The sequence below is a fragment of the Ictalurus furcatus genome, chromosome 10, assembly GCF_023375685.1.
Source record: "Ictalurus furcatus strain D&B chromosome 10, Billie_1.0, whole genome shotgun sequence".
Lineage (NCBI taxonomy): Eukaryota > Metazoa > Chordata > Actinopteri > Siluriformes > Ictaluridae > Ictalurus > Ictalurus furcatus.
The window spans coordinates 14,924,074-14,946,007 of NC_071264.1; the positions used below are offsets into that span (position 1 = coordinate 14,924,074).

The following is a 21,934-nucleotide window of genomic DNA, read 5'->3' on the forward strand; positions in this document are numbered from 1 at the left end:
AAAATACATGGTTAATTACATCTCATGTCTTCAAATAATATTTGAAAAACTACTCTTTTTTTTTTCAGCACCAAACCATTTCTTTAACACAACTGACTGCTCATGGATTTCTTTTTGTGTTTTTCTTTCTCTCTATTTTATTTATCATTTTAGTTTGGATGGGGGTGGCTTGGTGGCTTAGTGGCTAGCACATTTGCCTTGCACGTCCAGGGTTGTGTGTTCGACTCCCACCCCTGCCCTGTGTGGATGACAGAGCCTGCATGTTCTCCCTGGGCCTCGGGGGCCTCCTCCATGTACCCCAGTTTCCTCCCCGAGCCCAAAGACATGCATTGTAGACTGATTGGCATTGTCTGTAGTGTGAATGGGTGTGCGATTGTGCCCTGCAATGTGCTGGCACCCCACAAAGGGTGTCCACCACCCTGCGCCCCGAGGTCCCTGGGATAGGCTTCAGGCTCACTGTGACCCTGTGTAGGATAGGTGGCACAGAAAATGGATGGACACTTAGTTATGATTTAGTTTGCATGATAAAGAAATGAAATCAAATCCAAATGATGAATAGTACAACAAAAGAATACTTCGGCACTAAAAAGTAAAGCCTATCTTAAGTCACAAGTATGCTGCAAAGACTTATTTCTAGAAACCTGAATTTCAGAGGGCTTCCCCCAGAGCAAACGTTAATCACAATGTTAGGCTCAGTGCCAATAAAAAGGGTCAATTTAATTTATTTGGTGGCTTTCCCCAAAAACCTCATGCTGGCATAAAACCCTGTTATGAAGGCTACAGATAAAATGAGCTGCACTGCAACTGTGAGATTACAATTATATTTCTGGCTAAAAATGCAATGTAGTTAGTTTTTTGTTCCTGTTTGTTGTTATAGTGTGTTAATGGAACCCTGTGCTTTAATATGACTAAATGAAGGACTGGTTTTCTGCAATCCATGAGTTTAATGTGTGTATTAAACTGAATTACTGTAAAACTGCATTCTGCTTTCTTCTAAATTAATTTTTGAAAATATACAATAACCAGAGAAGGATACCATTAAGATATTAAGATCGCATAAGAATTTATGATGCACTGTAGCTACGATATCTATTCTATGGAATATTAAGGCACAGCATATTTTTATTCTGCAAATAAAACCACTCATTAATAATTTTGCTGAAAGTGCTCTCAATCTCGACTCAGTGGTGTAACAGATCAAAAAAAGTCACAGCTCATCCTCCATCTCGTAGGATCCATCTGTGTATATCTTGAGAGGCAATAATACTCCGGCAAAGCCTGGACCGCAGGATTTATGGCTGTTCTGCGTGAGCTTCCCAGCCCAAGGACAAAGCTGCATCCAGTCTTGCATATCTGACAACCTCAAACCACTGTCTGCCTCCTTATTCAGCACTTCCTGTGTCATTCTGTTTATTCACGGTGGTTATGGAGGGATGAGAAATGAATGGTTGTACTTAATGATGTGCAGAGATGTTATGCTTGCTCAATTTTCATCAATATGCAGTGGTTTCTCATGATTTACTGGATTTGGTCTCCAATGATATTGCCACGTTCATAAAAAGCTCAACGTGGAAAGGCAACTCCAATGTAATAGTCATGTTTTTTTTAAAATGCAGCCTGATGGACTTGCTGTGTGTTGGCACCGTTTCACATATTACATAATTCACGCATACACATCCTGCTCTGCATTTGGTGAAGGGGCTTAAAAGCAGCAGGAGACATTACTCCAGTGGTTCTTTAGCCTGATCCTGCACATTTGATTGTTTTCCCTGCTCGAACACATACGCATATGCACACTGACCCAGGAAAGGGCCTGGTTAGCTGATTCAATGGATCGGGTGTATTATAGAAGGGTAAACAACAGGCAGGACTGTTCCAGCATCAGGGACAGGAATCAGTGGATTACTCATTGCTAACGGTTCCTCGAGGACCATGTTGAATCAGCTTGCATAATTATCACTGACACCACAGCCACTTGTAGAAACATCTTTTCTTAATTAATTCGTTCATTAATTTTTCACGTTTAATTCCATTTCAATCAGTTCTGCTCCACTGTGATGGTGATAGGTTTCACAATACACGATATGCATGACAAAATTTAGAGGTTTTGCTAACAGGAGTCGTAGAATGAAAAACGTACAAACTCATAGATTTTTCTGTTCAACGTTTATGAAACATTACATACTTGAAGAAAAAAAAGGAAATGACGGATGCAAGCAGTCAAATGTAATGTAGGTACTTTACAGCGAGTGACAGTGGAGTTATCAAATTATGATAACTACATAGCACCAAATTATTACAAATGTGTATCATGAGGTTCACATATTCATTCACTCACTTTCAGTATCTGCTTTAAACTGGACAGAGTTGTGGTGAATCCAGAGCCTTGCCCTGGAACACTGGAAGTGAGGAGGAAATACTGTACATATTGGATGGGACGCAGGGTACCATCCACACACACACACACATACACACATACACACATACACTCATTCCACCTTGGGGAAATTTACTGTAGACAATCCACATACTGGCATGTTTTTGGACAGAGGGAGGAAACCAGAGAACCTGGAGAAAACCTGTACGGACACAGGAAGAACATGCAAAACTCTGTGTACACACGGTAACCTGAATTTAGGATCAAACCAGGGTTCTTGGAGCTGTGAGGTAGCAACACTATCTGCTGTGCCACCATGTCACCTGTCTCATATATTGCAATACCAATATCATTAGATACATCATATCATATCCCAACACTACAGAACTGTAATATTAATTCTAATAATTAAATATTATTAGCACACTGCCACCAATATAAAATGCAACATAAAAAAACTGCAGTATATCACATTACATTCTGTTTAGATGTTGGAAGGACTGTACTGTATATTCCACTTTTTATAAGAGCAGGTTTTTGGATGGTACCTAATTAAGTAAGAGCACAAGTGTAGTTCCAGCTATTCTGAGGAATACACTGCTTCTGGAGTAGCAATGATATGAGCTTTCAAGCATTAAAAACCTGGCTTTCAATAATTCAACTAGCATTCCTGCAACAATATTCTTCCATCACTGAGAAATTTCAGCTAGGTATTCAGCCTGAGAGTGATCAGCCATGTTTCTCACAAAGCTACTGTCCTCCATGTTCACCAAAAGAACAAGAACACTGGACCATAAAGAACAGGTCCAATGAATCAGACTGAATAAATATTAGGCTTGGATTTAAAGTCAGGTGGAGCTGGAAGTTAATTTCTTATTACAGTGAGGGATCGAGAGAAAAAAAAAGGTCATAAGACGGTCACGAGTATGTTTTTAACATTAGAATGCTGCATTAATTAATAAATGATTTATGTGAATGCAGTGATTTGTGAAAACTGCTATAAAATCCCTCTGGAACATATCTGACTCCTCACAGCACATACTAAACCACTTAATAAAAATATATTTGACATAACTTGACTCGTGATTGGTTAGAAGTCTTGGGTCCCTGTCTCAGCCTTCTGAGATATCAGCATTGCAAAAAATTCAAATAATATAACCACAAAAATGATCAATCTGTGGTGGTATATTGTGCATACGCAAAACCACAGACCAGACTTTATAAACCTCAAATCTAAGCATGATCTATTTGCACTACAGAGAATAAAATACAGAGAGAGAGAGAGAGAGAGAGAGAGAGAGAGAGAGAGAGAGAGAGAGAGAAAACATTTTACAGTAGCAAACAGAGTACTTGTTCAGCACAGTCCAAACAGCGAGCATAGCAGAAACAGGAGCGTGTTTGAGATATTACTCCACTGAGCAGGTGAAAATAACTGCAAAGTCAATACTGTAAACAAAGACACAAGAGACGTGTACTTTCCTTACTTAGTGTGTGTTGTGTTAGTCAAAGACATTGTATTATTGTATTCATTTATACAGATCCATTGCTTTTTAAAAGCACTATTCCTCACTTCAACGTCATCCAAACACATCATAGCTCACAAAGCAACTAGGGAAAATACAAGTGTTTTTCTTGAAATTGTCTAACAGGAACAGTGTTGAAGTGAAGGTACAGCTCAACACAGCTGCCTCTTTATAATGGACACTTCTTTACCATCATATAAACCATCGACAGTGTAGACTATATGAGGAAAGCAGATGAAAACTTTTCACTTTTATTTTATTTGTATAAAATTGTTTGCCATTTAACAGTCATGCCAGTAAAGCTCGTTTAATGAAACTGAATTAAGAACAAAATAGCAGTGTGTGTGTAGGCTATAGCAATGAAACACTAGGCTACTATGAGCATCATTGCTCAGATTACTCTTATTTTTAAACAGGTATAAAATCAGGATTGCAGCCCTACCTGAGTCTACAGTCTTTGTTTCACCATGGAGGCGATTTGGATCCAGGACTGGAGTCTGTAACCGGGATGACACACACATACAGTCGCGCGCGCGCGCTACAGTGCTGAATTTACACTCCTAGACACATGAACTTCTTCACAGATGTATCACTGTTCATTTGTTGGTGTGTCCGGTGTCCGTTGTCCGTCCTTCTCTCTGCGGCGGTGGGAGTGCTCGGTTATCGCAGGAGTCAGGATTTAATACGGGACGTGTGTCCACTGGATACCTTATGAACACATCAGCGCTGCTACACGTCCACACCGGCTCTTAAAGTCACCACAACTTCTTTTAAAACCAAATGCTTTCTGTATTAAACAATAAATCGCATGGAGTTGTAGTTCCACAGAGAAAATGACGTTAGAAGACAAATACCCTGAATTTACTCTCAAAAAGAAATAGATTCTACTCACATGCAAAGAGAAACGCCCCACCCCCTTCCTCCTGAAAACCTGATTGATGGTCTGGATTTAGGCTACATTCTGAAAATGTATTCACTTATATTCAGTAGCCTAAGTGCTTTATCTTGGTCAGTGTTGCAGTGGATCTGCTTCTTCTGTATCGAAGTATTGTTGAGCCGGTTCTTAGGTATGGTATTTTTTTTTATCCCTTCTGTTATTGATGGTTAATATGTATGGTGTTGTGTTCATGTTTTTCTACACACCCACGGTGGAAACAAACTTCCTCTTTGAGGACAAATAAAATTATCTATCTATCTCTCTCTCTCTGGGAGGGAGCATTCACCTCAGACAAGGCACCAGTCTAATCAATTTAGTATCGTCTACATGTTTTTGGACAATGGGAGAAAACCAGAGAACCCAGAGGAAACCCACTTGAACACAGAGAACCCGTGAAATGCCACATATTGATTGAACCAGGGCGCTGCGACATGTCACACCACATAGGCATACATATATTGTATATTAACACTTCACACATAGTGTTCAAAACGAACACTCATGCCATGCCTGAATTTGCTTCCTATTTAATTCTTAGTGGACAATTCCAGTATATTCCCTGGATGGTTTATTATAGAGGTGAGCATTGAGACAGTGATCTCACAGATGGGCAGATATGAAATATGTGAGACAAAAAAGTTCATTAAACCCCCCCCCACAAAACTATGAGCTGCATTTCTTGATGCCCGTTTCTGGAAAGCATGCAGAAAAACCGCTGCAGCAACTAAATGTATAATACCCATCCTTTGACCAGATTAATTCTCTTAAAAATGTTCAATCATAAGAAACACATTTTATGACATTTAAGCTGACTAACGAAGAGGTTATATTAATATTGACATCACTGAGATCGTTTATAAGATTTTATAATGCATTTAAAAAAGAGAGTACTTTAACTGTTGCTATTTTTTCTACATATACATTTCATATCTTCTCTAGTGAGCTTTTATATTAAGCGTCTATCAAGGGCTAAAGCAGCTGTAAACTGTTATGGAGGAAATAGACCTACTTGTGGACAAGTCTTTGGAAATCCAGTGCCATTTGATTACAAATGATTTGGGTTTAACAGGTAGAAGTATAATAATATTTATAATAAATATTTTATTTTGTATTTTGAATACAGGAAACACCTTTTTTTTTTGGTTTTACAATTAACAGCCATCTACTTCATGTAGCCTATTACTTTCAGAGCTCTTGTGGAAAAGTACAAGATTTCAAAATTTATTGTTTTTTTTTAAATAACCCACTAAGTTATATCTAACATAATTTAAACAAAAAGGAGAAATGTCCTTTCACAAACCTTTTTTGGCTCAGAATAAAAAAATTTTTTGTGTGATTTTATTGCTTGTTCCATATCATTTCTCTCTACAATTCCCAGCACTTTAAATAGTTATGTTCCTGTGGTCAGGAAATTCCCAATGGCAACCAGAACACCCTGTATCTCAGATGCATACTTATAAGCACAATACATCACATATGAAACAATGTCACATACCAAGATGGAGAACTTTGAGGACAGTCATTCTTCTTAATCTAGCCCTGGAAATAGTTCACAGTGCCACTTGTAATACTGGCGCACTCGTGCGTGACGGCAGATACGAAACCACAGGGACGATGTGAGCTTGGGAGCTCAAAAAGTTGGCTTCATCCCTCACAGATACGGTCTTCACATTAAGTATGCTGAGGCCTTTAGACAGTGCTCTCCAACATCATCACCAAAACACCAACTGAGAGAATATCTTTCAGTGTTCATTCCTCCAATACAGTACCAGAGACTTAAATTAATTTTTTTCTTTAATTTCCCACCTGTCTGTAGAAACATTCCTTTAATTGGGTTTAAAGTGGATTGTGCATAATATAATCACACGGGGTGTTCAAATTTTGTGAGAAAATAGAGTCAACATGAACCTAGATTTCCACATAAAAAAAAACGTACTATTTAGCTTCACCTCATACGTTTTCTTTGAGACTGGAACTCACAGAGCTTGGATGAGGTATTGTCTTTCAGCTCCTTCCTAAAAGGCCAGGCCTCCTGGGTGTCTTGGGGAAACAGACCCATTAAGCTCCCATTAAAAGAAATAATTGGCTTAATGAGGACAATTCAGTACAGGAGGCATTGGTTAAGTTAGCTAAAGGATAAAATTGCTGACCAGGGCCCTCAGCTGGGCTGTTTGTCTGTTTCTAATACAGAGTTATGGATTTGGCTGGATTATTGACATGCTGCTTGGGTAATTTAATCTTCCCCATGGTGCTCATAGGAGCAAAGGTCCTCTCACAGTGAACACTGTGTCATAGTGAATATTGCAAAGACAAAGACAGCTGGACACAGACGAGAGATGTATTCCTGATACCACAACTCATAAAAAAAATATAGTTAATTAACACAACCCACACTCTGAGCCTGCAAATGGGAGGGTGAGCTCTCTGTAGATGGATTGAACATCTTTGAGTGCAGGCAAGATGCAACATGAAAATGTTTATAATAACTGATATAGAACAGTTAACAATATCATGTTATGATTTCAAATATTTTTCTCCACTGGAAAAACAAAAAATAATTATGTCATTTCTTGTCCAGACTTTTAGTGTCTGCCTCAGTCTGATGTTTTCTTCAGACAAGGAAATAACAATGCAAAACAATGAACACAAAAACTTACATAAAACAGAAAATCAGATAAAATTGGTACATCAAAAAAACAAAAACATCAATTCAGAATTTTACCTGATAAACAATATTAATATTAATAATAGATCAATACATGAGAGACATTTTAAAATAATTTATCAGTCACAAACAATATTCCTTTTGTCTCTCACTATGGTTTCATACTTTGTTTGATATTACAGTCTGGGTGGGCTTTTAAATGTTGCCAATATAAAAGAAAAAATGTAAAACAACATTCAACATAATACAAACACGAACAACTTCTGCATAACTCAGCATAGCTCTCAACAATCATCTGTAGCTAGGTCAGGTCAGCGTATCAGACACCAGTATCGGCAGTCGGTTTGTTTAAATTGGTTTGTGTGTGTACCACTGGATGAGGCTGGGTCCGGCTGCCATACGGGCTGAGGGGCCCAATGCGAGACGGGACATGTGTCGAAGCCTGTCTCCAGAGCTGAACATAGAAAACATCAGGCTGGAGGGCAAAGGCTGGAACAATACAGCAGACATGCCTGGACCCAAAATAAATAAATAAATAAATGAATGAATAAATGATTAATATTAGTTGAAATTGTACAACAGCATGCACAGAAATAATGAAAGGATAATAAAAAAAAAATCAATATAAACCCACAACAAGTACTTAACCATTCTATCCAGACATTCAGAAAAATGTTTTAAATTTTGCCCCAAGTAGTGTGTTTATGCTGGGAAATACAGAGAGTTGTATTGAACCATTAATACCCAGAAGTACTAAATCACCTGAAAAACAAGTGTTGATTGCTGAACACTTCCTGCAGGACACAAAATTCCTCTTATACCACAGCAATTTGACAAGTTTTGATCTATTCAATATCGACATGCCATACTTATTTCGAAAAATCCATTTATAGTTCAATTCATTGCTGTGGAACGTTTGTGAAACAAATTTAGCTTACAAAGTGCTGACACCAGGGACTAATAAATCTTAAATAAACATATCTTTCCAGTACACTTCACCATACCAACATTTATAATTTGTTAAATAACACCACTTTTAAAAAAATGCATCAGTCTCATTGTTCAAATTATTAGACTCAATTATCTGGAGTGTCCCTGTGAATGAGCTGTTACTATAGAAGCTATAATTTATTACAATGAGCACTTTAATATAACCAGTCCAAATCAAAGAATTCAACCGCATAAAATTGATCACAAATACCAATTTTAAGAAGCTTAAAAGTTCAACACAGTTGAAACTTTATTAGGTACTGGTATTTCTATATATTATATTGTATTGGATGCAATCAGCCTAGCAGTGGCACTGGTACAAGTGAATTAGGCACAGCAGTAGCGGTTCTAAAACACTGTTCATTTACTGGCCACTTCATTAGACACACCTACTTTGTTGAGTCTCCTTGTATAGCTCAATTTTGCATGCACTATTTGTTTTAACTGTCCTTTAACTCACGTCTGTTTCTGAGCACAGCACATTGCTGGTTGACACTCAAATGCTTGAAAACCTCAGTAATGCTGTCTTGGAGCAGGCTGTGTGTGGGATGTCACTCTAGCGTACTAAACTGAATTTGCTATGAGACAACCCAACTGCAAACTGCAATCCATGTGCCACACTGGATTAGTGTGTGAAGTGTGTCTGTGTTGTACCAGTGTGGTGGCTGCAGCTGTGGGTCAGGCCTGGAGTTTGATCACCGAGTGTGTGCAGGGTCGATGCAGGATTCAGAGTGTGCTTACTCTCCAAAACAGGCTGTGTTTCTGTGTCCGGTTTGATAGATGGAACAGGTGTCAGCAAACTAGTCTGCATGACAAAATGGAAACGTTTGCAACAGCTTTCAGAAATGGTTCAGCATGGTTCCATTACCCGAGTGGCTACATTAAACTCTGAGTGGTAAGGTAACTGGCTATGAGCTATTTGGCTCATAAGCCCAGGATAGACAAGAAGAGCATGTTCCTTTTTAACGATTCATCAGACAAGCGCAATGCCCTTTTTAATTAACAATTAACTGGGAGGGTGCCTTGAGGGACAGGGAATTACAATGCGTGACAATCAAATGAGCCGTAGGTGCTGATTCAAAGTCGACCGAAACACATCTCTGTTTGGAAAATCAGACAGCATTAAACATTCAAAAGGATGCAAACCCTGTGTCCAAAGAGAAAATCAAAGAGGAATAAGGTACAAGACTGTCAAATTAAATATTAGTATTTGAGTCTGTAATTTTATACATAGCACACAAAATGCAATCCACCCAAACCATGCAAGGTGACAATTGCATCATTTCTATAAACAAATTTACCATGTGGAAAAATACGATAACTTTTTAATGGCATTTAGCTTCATTTTGTATATATGACCACTACACAGGCTATATTATAATGTCTCGTAGACCCTACTTGGTGCACTAGGCACCTAATAAAACACCATTTGTGATTAAGCCATAGTGCAAGTGATTCAAAAACATGCGTGTTGGAAATTAGCTAAAGACAAATCACTTTTATGTTTACATTTGATTTGTGTTTTATATTTCATTAAAAAAAATTCATGTGAAAATACAGTACACTGAATTTTTTTTTTTCCAGTTCCATTTTTATAGATTAATAAAGTTCAGGAAACACATCCTGATTACTTAGGTAAGTTAACTTTTAGTGAATTTGAATATTATGGAAATTCAGTTATTATTCAAAAAGTGAGATTTGTTCTGACTGTGCCTCAAATGAACTGATTTGAACACAGACTGCACCCACAATCAGAGGAATTTACTAGAGATGAAGATTGTTCTTACATTTGCACTCTTCTCTTGCCCATTCTGAAGAAGTTTGGACTCCTCATCGACACTGGCCTTGTTCGTCCGTCCTTGATCCCAGTTATCAAAGTTTGCTGAATCTTTATTCAGCAGTGCCTCATATGGGTTAGAATTTTCACCCTGGATCAATATGAATGCACCATGAGCTTGACAAAACAGTATATTAGTACAAGATCTGTGGAATTTTGTCGATCCTGACCTGAGCCACATCAATGAATTCCAGCTCAGGAAGATCAAGAAGAGCCATTTCTTGGCTGTGCTGTTGATTGTCTACACCATCTGTCAAAAGCTGGTGGATGAAGCGCTCATATTCAGTGTAAATTATTAGTAAACAACAAATATGCCCTATTGATTACATACCAGCCAATTAAACATCAACAAATGCGTTACATACTTTTGAGAACAGATCAATACAAGTGATACTCTTGAAGCACAGTGGGTTCTTTGAGCAACAGGTGATATATGGGTCCTAAAAACAGATTGGACTGCTGTCCAATACTGCGTCCCTCTAATTCCTCACTTTACTGTCTCAGCAGAAAGAGGCTGGATGCATGCCAATGGTCCTGAGGACCTGAGTAATTTACAAAGAGCCAGGAACTATCTGGCCTGCCGCCCAGTGCTCCTTCCTGAGGATGTTCAATACATTAAGTAATGGTAGCTACAATAAACTAGCTAATTTACCTTACTGCGTACTGCAGAGGCATCTGGCTGAAGATGTTTAAGGTTTTGTCCATTTGTGACACTAAGAGAAGAAGTCACTGCTGCAAAATGTTCCTTTACTTCATCCAGCTGGCCTTCACCGAGGTAAAAGGTCACAGGGCTCACTTGCTGTAACACCTAAACAGAACCAATGTAGACATTAAAAACAATAAAAACATTTAGAATCATCATCATCATCTTTACCACGATCATCCTTTATAGATAGCTCATTTTAGGTAAAATATTTATATAAAAAATGTTGAAATTCACAGATCGGCCATAACACTAAAACCACTGACAGGTAAAGTGAATAACATTGATTATTTAGTCACAATGGCACCTGACTCCACAAGATCTCTGAAGGTGAGCTGTGGTATCTGGCACCAAGACGTCATTAGCAGATCCTTTAACTCCTGCAATCTGCGAGTTGGGGCCTCCATGGATCGGACCTGTTTGATCAGCACATCCCACAGATGCTCGATTGACTTGAGATCAGGGGAATTTGGAGGCCATGTCAACTCCTTGAACAATCATGTTCCTCAAACCATTCCTGAACAATTTTTGGTGCGTCAGGGCGCATTAACCTGCTGAAATTCGTCACTGCCATTAGGGAATATTGTTCCCATGAAGGGATGGTACTTAGTCTGCAACAATGTTTAGGAAGGTGGTACGTATCAAAGTAACATCCACATGAATTCCAGAACCCAAGGTTTCTCATCAGAACATTGCTCAGAGAATCACACTGCCTCTGCCAGCTTACCTTCTTCCCATAGTGCATCCTGGTGCCATCTCTTCCCCAGGTAAGCAACACACACGTACCCGGCCGTCCACACGATGTACAATAAAACTCTCACATGCTCATTCTAAACTTTTTTGGCGGTGGACAGGGGTCAGCATGGGCATTCTGACTACTCAGCCACATACACAGCTAGCTGCGATGTACTGTGTGTTCTGACACCTTTCTATCATAGCCAGCATGAACTTTTTCAGCAATTTGTGCTGCAGCTCATCTTGTAGCTCTTCTGTGGGATCGGACCAGATGTGCTAGTCTTCGCTCCCACTGTGCATCAATGAGCCTTGGGCACCCATGACACTGTCGCAGGTTCCCCGGTTGTCCTTCCTGGGACCATATTTTGTAGGTACTAACCACTGCATTCCGGGGACACCCCACAAGACCTGCTGTTTTGCAGATGCTAGTCCCAGTCGTCTGCTTCCAACACATCAACTTTGAGAAATGACCGTTCACTTGCTGCCTAATATATCCCACATCTTGGCAGGTGCCACTGTAACGAGATTATCAAGGTTATTCACTTCACCTGTCAGTGGTTTTAATGTTATGGCTGATCTGTATTTTAACCTTTTGACTTAAAGCACTTTTATTTAAATCACAACCTGGTAAACACAAAAATAATGATAACATTATCATTTACAGTTTGTAAATGATAATGTTATTTATTGAAGCAAACAATGTTATCCAATACCAACTGGGCCTGTGTGAAAATGTATTTTCCCCCCATCGTTACTAATTTCTCAAATTTATTAAACTGCATTCATAATGGGGTTCAGCTGGACTAGACGCAAACAGACCTGATTACTGCAAACCCTGTTCAATCAAATCAACACTTTTTCAACAGTATGAAGTTGGTTAGAAGCGCTTACCCAGTAACACACTTTGGCAAAGATGAAAGAAATTCCAAAAACATTGAGGAAGAAGGAGATTGAAATACATGTCTGGGAAGGGTTACAAAGCTATTTCAAAGGCTCTGGAACTCCAAAGAACCACAGTGAGAGCCATTATCTCCAAATGGAAAAACTCAGCACAGTAGTGGACCTTCCCAGAAGAGGCCGACCTTTCAACCAAAATTCCTCCAAGAGCACAGCAACTACTCATCCAGCAAATCACAAAATAGCCAAGGACAACATTAAAGGACCTACAGGCCTCTCTTGCATCAATAAAGGTCACTGTTCATGGCTCCACTATCAGACAGACACTGGGCAAAAATGGCATCCATGGAAGAGTGTCGTGGTGAAAACCACTGCTAACCCAGAAAAACATTAAGGCTCATTCTGAATTTTGCCAAAACACACCTTGATGATCCTCAAACCTTTTGGGAGAATGTCCTGTGGATTGATGAGTCGAAAGTGGAACTGTTTGGAAGACAGGGGTCCCTTTACATCTGCCGTAAACCAAACACCGAATTCCACAAAAAGAAGATCATAACTACAGTCAAGCACGGTGGTGGAAATGTCATGGTGTGGGGATGCTTTGCTGTTTCAGGGCCTGGGCAAATTGAAATAATTGAGGGAAACATGAATTCTGATTTCTACCAGAAAATCCTAAAGGAGAATATCTGGTTTTCAGTCCATAAGTTGAAACTCACACGCAACTGGATTATGCAGCAAGACAATAATCCAAAGAATAGGAGTAAATCCTAGTTCTAGAAGTAAGTGAAAAACTGATCTCCATTTATCAGAAGTGTTTGGTTGCAGTTATTGCTGCTAAAAAGTGTTAGATAACTTTTTTGCTTCAATTAAAAAAGTAATAAATAAAAACTATATTGTGTGTTTACTCAGTTCAACTCTGTTAGATCTAAAACTATTTAGTATGGGATATACACAAAACAAAAAAATCGGGATGGAGACAAATACTTTTTCACAGCACTGTATGTAGTTTTAATATATTCTGTTTGTAATTTACACAGATTGTAGTAAAACAGAAAAAACACAATAATTAAACAAAGGCCAGGTTAAATAAGCATGATTTGATTCTTGTTTTTAAATATAGCGCTTAGTTTAGGGGCAATATTTACTAAATACATGAGTGTTATGGATTTCTCACCAGAGTGTTAGTGGCAGCGCAGGCCACAGCATGACCCTCGGCCTGAAGTATACAATGGAAGTAACGGTCCTCCTCAGTTTGTGTGTCACACAGGAACAGAAGCAGGAAGTCATGCTGGTAGCTGTGAATGGCAGCCACCAGGGTGCGGTCATAGCACAGCTTATGGAACGAGCTGGTGGCTTCTTTAGACCAAATACCCTGGGATGAACCAAAACAGGGTGAAACAAGGAAATTGATGTAAGGACACTGTGGTATGACATTAAAGTGCAAACTGTATGATTGTTATCCATGTGGGGTTAGTCCATATGAAATGATCCCAAGATTTTTTTTGACACCATATGTTTTTTTTTTTTTTATAATCCTTCAGTTCAGAGTCACTGTATTGAAATATACAGTAAACTACTGTATTAGTTTAGTAGATTCATTGTGGAACAGAGCATCCGATAACACTGATTAGCTGCCTGCAGCACCAGTTAAGAAAAAAGACAGTAAACCTCTTCCCACATCAGTGATATAGTTCTACTTGTAATAAGACTTGTATGTAAAACATGCCAAATTCCATTTTGTTATCAATATCCAGACCACATAGACTTGGAAATCAAGGCTAGCATAACATGGCCTTGCTTCTCTATCTGATTTCAACTGAAAATAAAAATCTATTCTTGGTTATGTGGCGTTAAAATACTACCTTAACTGGCTTCACTCCAGCAAGTACAGATGGAACAGCTTGTGCTGGAAGCTCAGCATAGCATGACCTAGAGTGAAAAAATGAATTCAATCAATATTATATCTGGCATCATGTTTGAAATACAAGACTCATTTTCTGTTTGTAAAGCATGTAAACATGTAGAATGTTTTGGGGATTTTTGTTACTAATAAAAGCAGGTTATTGCACAAGTGCTATAACGAACTGACTTCAGGAATTGCAGCCTGTTTCTGCTGACAACAGTAAGGTTTCCAAAGTCCACGTAGTACACTTCCACCTCTGTGGCAGTGAGGAGCCGATGGATTACCACCCGGTAGAACCACATGTCTCCCAGGGCTACACAGCACACCTGTCCAGGTCGCACATATGCATCTGGGAGCCGGTAACGTTCAGACACCTCTGGGCAAGAATAACAGCTCCTACAAACAAACACATTCTCTCAGATAGAAAAGTGAAAGCAGCTTCCTAAAATCACATATCAACCATTAGTCAGAAGTTTAAAGGACATATTTATTCAACCATACTGCAGTAAAGTTGGTAGCACAATCATTTTGGGAAACTTATGATATGGTTGGTTATGGAAAAAAGGCCACAACAAAGGTTGTTTATTAGGTGAAAACATTACATTAATATGCAATAAAAAAAAAAAAAAGTTATTTCTAGTACTAAGCTTTCTGTATTGACAGGCAACAAGAGCCATTTTCCTGATTGGTTGGATATGGGTGGTCCATACCATTAACTTATTAATGTACCATTAACTTATTAATGTACCATTAACACCATTAATGTAATAATTTAATAAGGTTTGCAGTGCCACAGAGACCAGAGTTTTAACATTAAACAGATATTTTACTGACAGTTGCCCGAATGTAAGGAGAAAGTTAACATTTAATACAATGTTGACTTTACAACCACTGACCTCACCCTTAAGCCATTTAGATCACTGCAAAATAAAAAATAACCTCATTTGAAACATCATGTTCTCTAGGGTGCGGGCCTCTTGGTCTTCATCAAAGCGGATGTAAAAATGGCTGGGTGACTCAATCCTCTCCACCACGACAGCCACCAGATCTCGGTCTCGCCTCCGAGTGGGAGGTTTCAGCTTCTGGCACCGAAGTGCATCCAGAGGAATCATGGAGGCACAGCTCAGAGCCGTCACTGGGAAAACATCCACTGTCTGAAAGCAAAAACAAAAAAACATTCCTATATGAAAAACAATATTAGCAAACTATAAAGCGAGCTTTCATACAGCCTTGTGTTTCATAATATTCTGATTGTTGAACGTTATTCTTATTTATAGTATTGGCCTTTACAATAGTGATATGGAAAAAAAAATTGTTACAATATGCAAATGAGCCCTTTAACAAACGCCTAAATGTTTTATTGTTTGTATACTGTAGTATGTAGCACAAAGATCACCATGGTACTTTGACCTGAACATTAAAAGGCACCTGATTGATGATCTTGTTGGTGATTTCGATCTCAGTGTCGGACTCCATGGACTCTTCTCCATCATCCCGACACTCCCAGGCCGTCTTGCTGCAGCTGAAGTAGTGTCCCTTGGTGGAAGGGTTCAGAGACAACGCTGGAAAATATACACAGGTCACTTATAGCACAGAGTCATTAGTAGTGGGTGTTGAATAAGCTACACTTCTACCAGTCAAGTTTTCCCACCACCTTCAGTTTCTTATGTTTTATTACAGTTTAATCAGTATTAATGGTGTAGACCAAGCAAAATGCTACAGAATAGTACTTAATATTGGAAACATAAATCTTTGTGGAAAAGATTAACTGGCCAGTCTCAGATCCTAGTGAGACTGTAAAGGAGTGCTTTATTAAAAATAGGTGCATTTTGAGGGTAAGCATGTTAACCCTACAGAAAAAGACTCGTACATTGTGCTGGTATTTTGTACAAAACAAAAATTAGAGTGATAAATATTTTGGCCTTTTCTGATTAGACTAGATGTAGACTGTTCCAATAAAATAAAGTAATTTGTCATATTTCACAATTCACAGTGTAATTAATAATAAACATCTCAATTCACTTATACCCAGTGTGGTAACTTAGAGACTTTGTTGCTAGATTTAGCAACTTTTTAAACTTTAATTCTAAACTTTTGTACACATATTAGTGACTGTCTTGAACTCCATATGGCTCTCAAACTATCCTCACAGCTGGAGACATAGGAGTTAACCATCAGTGTGTAATGCCTCTTGCAACAAATCACTGTTCACCATTGATCCTAGTAACCAATCACTGATAACCACTGTATCCCAATGATCAATCACTGATCACCACCGTTTGTCCCACCCTCACACTTCTTCAGTCTTCATTTTGATCTCCTTTCTTGGATATACAGCAGTTACAAGTTATAAAAGCAAGTCACCATTACCTTCATGCCTACTCACTCATTTTGTCTGCATTTTTTGATAGAAAGTACAATATTAAACAAATGCGTAAAAGTTTAGTTTGTGCTACCATAACCAAAGGTGATGTCTATAAAAAATAAATTATAATCTATTATTTTCTGTTCTGATAAAACTCTATTCTATTTTATTCTATAAAATCTTCCTTCTTCATGTTCCCTAATTTGTAATTTGATATGCCAATGACCATGATGAATAATTAATATCCAAATTATTCTAGGACTTCATCTAATGACTTTTGGCCACTTTTTGAGCATGCTTTAAGCTACTCTCTTGTGAAAAACTGTTGCTTTTACCTATTCCTTGGTTAAAATTTAGGAGTATTTAAAAACTAAGTCTTTTAAACACAAATGTTACAACATAAGGTGTTCAAAAAGATTGACTGTGTATATTCTCTGACCACTTTAATAGGAACACCTGTATCCCATGCAATAATCCAGCCAAGTGCTTCAGTTAATCTTCATATTAGACATCAGAATGGGGGGGATCTCAGTGACTTTGACCATGCATAGTTGTTGATGGTAGATGGGCTGGTCTGAGCATTTCTGAAACTGCTTATCTCCTGGGATTTCCATGCATAACAGTCCCTAGAGTTTACACAGAATTGTGCAAAAAAAAAAAAAAACAACAACATCCAGTGAGCAGCAGTTCCACCAGCAGAAACAGCTTTTTGTTGAGAAAGGTCAGAGGAGAATGGTCAGACAGGACCAAGTCCACAGTAACTCAAATTACCACTCTGTGACCACAAAAGCATCTGAAAATACACAACACATCAAACCTTGAAGGTGGATCCAAACCACATCGGGTTCCACTCCTGTCAAGAACTGAATCTTAGGCTACAGTGGGCACAGGAAATCACCAGGTCTTCTTCCCATGTTGAACTGTCCAGTTTCAGTGAACATTAACTTAAGCTCTTGACCTGTATCCATGTGATTTTGTGCATTGTGCTACTGCCACATGATTGGATAATCGCATGAATGAGCAGAGAATAGGTGTTTCTATTAAAGTGGCCTTTGGTTATATATATATATTTCTGAATCACAGTGTGTAAAGCTATGTCATTATATACATCTCTAACGCTGACATATCATGCCTGAAATTCTGCTCAAGGTTCTATTCTGTTGTGAGATACACCTTAGTTTACACTGTGTTAAGTAAAATGTGGCCAACACACTCAGGTGGAGTATGCAAGAGCACCTGGTTGATCATTTGGTTTGAACTCCATAATGAGTAAGTGCTTTGCTCCTTCTTCAATGCTTGGCTGCACATAGAACGTGTCGCTGAGGGCTCCAACCATCTCGGTCACACTCAGGAAGCCACACTGGGCCAGTGGCAAGTCCTCACCGTACATTTTCTTAAAGTGGAAATCAAACAGAAAATATCTTGGTATTCGACAAAAGGAACAATATTTACACCTAGTATTAACAGTAGCAAGAAACAAACTGACATGTTGCAAGCATGTAACATGGAGCTGCAATTTCAGTGAAACCAACAAGTGATATGGAGACAGAGTGATAAGCGACATCTAAACAGGGATGGGCGATATGACAAAAATACCATGTGATGCATAAAGAGACTTCTTGGATACATGATATGCATCACAGTACTGTATACAGGACTGCTAAAAAAAAAAAAAAACTGCCAACAAAATAATATTGTTGCAAGAAAAACGGGATCAGTGATGCTTTTATTTAATGTCTACCAAAATACTTAAAACTGAGAAAAAGCTAAAGATACTAATATGTAAATGTTTTAAAGATTCTAAACAAAACTTTCAAATCAGCTGCTTGCAGAGTTTGTAATAAATTTAAGATGTTTGAAAAAGGTAGCACAATACCTGCAAGTGTATTGAATAATGTATAATGCTATAGATATTATATCATCATATTGCCCATCCCTACATCTAATTGTATATTTTCTCAATTTTATAAAAAACTAGTTATAATGCATGAAAGGGTTAAAAACAATGACTGCCTCCAATCCGGTCCTACTCTGTGTCCAGTTCCCATTCCAGAGTACTTGCTGAATCCACCATGTTAAAATGTGTTTAAAGCAAAAATCGTGTTTTTGTATTTATACAGCGGACTGCAAATGTTCTGGCCACTAAAACGTCTTTAAAAATAAATAAATAAATAAATAAAAAAGCTGGACTGGCCATGCTTACAAACGTCAACAACATACTAGTGTAAATTACCTTGTACTCTGTAGGAAGACTGTGAATGGCCATGCCTTGACTATGCTCAGCGACAACCTTAAAATATAAGCATAAAAACAAGTTATGCAGTAATTATGATTTTTAAAGATTATATAATTTTTTTAAAAATTCACTAGGGTTCTTGTTTCACAGACCAACCTTTCGAAGCTTCTCCTTCAGCTCCTGACTGACCGTGCCTGCGTCTCCGCTTTCAATAATCCTCTTCCTGAACTCCTCCTCAAGCTGCCACACAAATCCAAGTCCATTTATCAAATATTTCAGAGCATACCAATAAATCTGTCATCTATGTCAATGTAACTGTATTTATCAATGTATTTAAATAACGTATGCTATATCGAAGCAAAGAAGTGGGACAATTGTGACTACCATTAAGAGTGCACTGCTATTCGTAAATACAATGGCCCTTATTCATCAAAAGAGTAAAGACATCATGTACAAAAATTCTGTCACAGTTCTGTCAACCTATGAATTGGATTTGGCTACGTGGAAACAAAAGCCTGTGTTCATTTACATACTGTATCATTGCATATAACATGCCCGGAATACAATCATGCGCATGTTATTTATTTTACATTTATGGTATTTGGCAGACACCCTTATCTAAAGCAACTTACATTTACCTAATTTAAGGGGCTTGCTCAAGGGTCCAAAATACACTCCAAAATTATACAAGTGCTACAATATAAGGAATTCAAATCAGTGCATATGGATCAAAGGAAAATGAGAGGGAAAAAAGAAAGTTCACTGAGGAAGTCAGAAGTCAAAAGGCAAGTAGCTATGTGCTTTTTAGCTGCAATGATAAAGCGGGAGATTATGAGTTCAATGCTTTACACATCCATGACCAAGAGCCTGAGAAAACATAATTGATGCGGCACTCTTAATGGAAAGAATGGCGCTCATGTGTACAGTATAACGCAAGTACCACTTGTAAGTTCTTTGAGCAGCAGTTCAAACAGATGCCTGGATTCATGTGCCCTGAAGTGAAAATGTGTTAGCCTTCACACTTACTGGTTGTGCATTAGAAAAGAATCAAATAGGGGGTTAAAATTTTTATTTATTTTTTTTAATCTCTATGGCAAACAAAAATTAAATGATGAAATAAAAATAACAATATTGAAAACAAGTAATTTATAATTACAGTCTGGGGACTAGAAGTTGTTTTGAACATCAACTATAAGGAATAAGGGCCAGTGTGAAATGACGCAGATTCACTCTATGTAACACAAGTATTATTAAAATCACAAAAAATAACAAAATCTTGGGTTGTCATTATAAACTGTAAATGAGTTTTTTAGAAAAAAAAAATGAAATGGAACCTTTGCAACAGACTTTTCAAATGACTTTTCTTGCATTACAAGAGTGGCAGGTTCAATCTCCTGTATTCTGATGGCTGCAGTGTTTTTGGGTTTCTGCTGGGCTTCAGGGTGGATATTGCTGAGCATCGGCGTTTCTCGCATCACTTTTGCTTAAACAAATAATTATTTCCATTTTCATTAGCACATAACAGTTATGGTGCAATGCTGCATCTATTTCAGCTATATTATGTTTTGCATGTTAGAAGGAGATACACACACACACACAATTAAAACCACCTCCTTAATATTGTGTAGGTCCCCTTGTGCTGCCAAAACAGCTCTGACTCTTGAATTTCTTGAAGTTGTTGTGTTGGAAGCAGGAAAAATGGACAAGCATAAGGATTTGCGTGAATTTAAGGGCCAAATTGTGATGGCTAGACGACTGAGTCAGAGCATCTCCAATACAGCAGGTCTTGTGGGGTGTTGCCAGTATGCAGTGGTTAGTACCTACCAAAAGTGGTCCAGGGAAGGACAAACCCGTCTGGTCCGATTCCACAGAAGAGCTACTGTAGCACAAATTGAAAAAGTTCATGCAGGCTATGAGAGAAACGTGTCAGAACACACAGTGCACTGCAAAAGTGCTGCATATGGGGCTGCGTAGTTGTAGACTGGTCAGAGTGTCCATGCTGGCCACCAAAAGCAATGGGCCAGTGAGTGTCAGAACTGGACCACGGAGCAATGGAAGAACGTGGCCTGGTCTGATGAATAACGTTTTCTTTCACATCACGTGGACGGCCAGGTGTGTATCTATTGCTTACCTGGGGAAGAGATGGCACCAGGGTGCACTATGGGAAGAAGGCAAGCTGGTGGAGGAAGTGTGATGCTCTGGGGAATGTTCTGTTGGGAAACCTTGGCTCCTGGAATTCATGTGGATGTTACTTTGACACGTACCACCTACCTAAACATTGTTGCAGACTAAGTACCATCCCTTCTTGGCAACAGTATTCCCAAATGGCACTGGCATCTTTCAGCAGGATAATGTGCCCTGCCACACTGCAAAAACTGTTCAGGAATGGTTTGAGGAACATGAAAAGAGTTCAAGGAGTTGACTTGGCCTCCAGTTGGACAGACAAGTCTAATCCATGGAGGCCCCACCTTGCAGGACTTAAAAGATCTGCTGTTAACGTCTTGGTGCCAGATACCACAGTACACCTTCAGAGGTCTTGTGGAGTCCATGCCTTGACAGCTCAGAGCTGTTTTAGCAGCACAATGGGGACCTACACAATATCAGGCACATGGTTTTAAAGTTATGGCTGATCAGTGTAAATACGACCCAAAAATTCCCGGAATTTGAACGTGGTGTGTGCACCTAAGCGATTTTACACTGAAGTCCTTAGGCCTCTATGGGAAAGCAACAGGACAAAAAACATACACACAGAACTGGGTCTTGCTC

At 38.6% G+C, this 21,934-nt stretch overlaps 1 protein-coding gene across 1 annotated transcript in view; it reads right to left on the bottom strand.

Annotated features, from left to right (window-relative positions):
• Positions 1 to 6,684: 6,684 nt before the first annotated feature.
• tdrd5 (tudor domain containing 5) overlaps positions 6,685 to 21,934 on the bottom strand; it is a 17,752-nt gene continuing 2,502 nt past the window's right edge. The window contains exons 3-16 of the mRNA XM_053635125.1: positions 20,503 to 20,651; positions 19,325 to 19,408; positions 19,166 to 19,222; positions 18,169 to 18,325; positions 15,996 to 16,129; positions 15,507 to 15,721; positions 14,754 to 14,963; positions 14,527 to 14,593; positions 13,839 to 14,036; positions 10,982 to 11,137; positions 10,500 to 10,589; positions 10,280 to 10,420; positions 9,147 to 9,297; positions 6,685 to 8,014 (exon numbers count right to left, since the gene is read on the bottom strand). Of these exons, the coding sequence (XP_053491100.1) occupies positions 7,851 to 8,014; positions 9,147 to 9,297; positions 10,280 to 10,420; positions 10,500 to 10,589; positions 10,982 to 11,137; positions 13,839 to 14,036; positions 14,527 to 14,593; positions 14,754 to 14,963; positions 15,507 to 15,721; positions 15,996 to 16,129; positions 18,169 to 18,325; positions 19,166 to 19,222; positions 19,325 to 19,408; positions 20,503 to 20,651 (1,973 nt within the window). The 3' untranslated portion in view covers positions 6,685 to 7,850. The remainder of the gene's footprint in view (positions 8,015 to 9,146; positions 9,298 to 10,279; positions 10,421 to 10,499; positions 10,590 to 10,981; positions 11,138 to 13,838; positions 14,037 to 14,526; positions 14,594 to 14,753; positions 14,964 to 15,506; positions 15,722 to 15,995; positions 16,130 to 18,168; positions 18,326 to 19,165; positions 19,223 to 19,324; positions 19,409 to 20,502; positions 20,652 to 21,934) is intronic.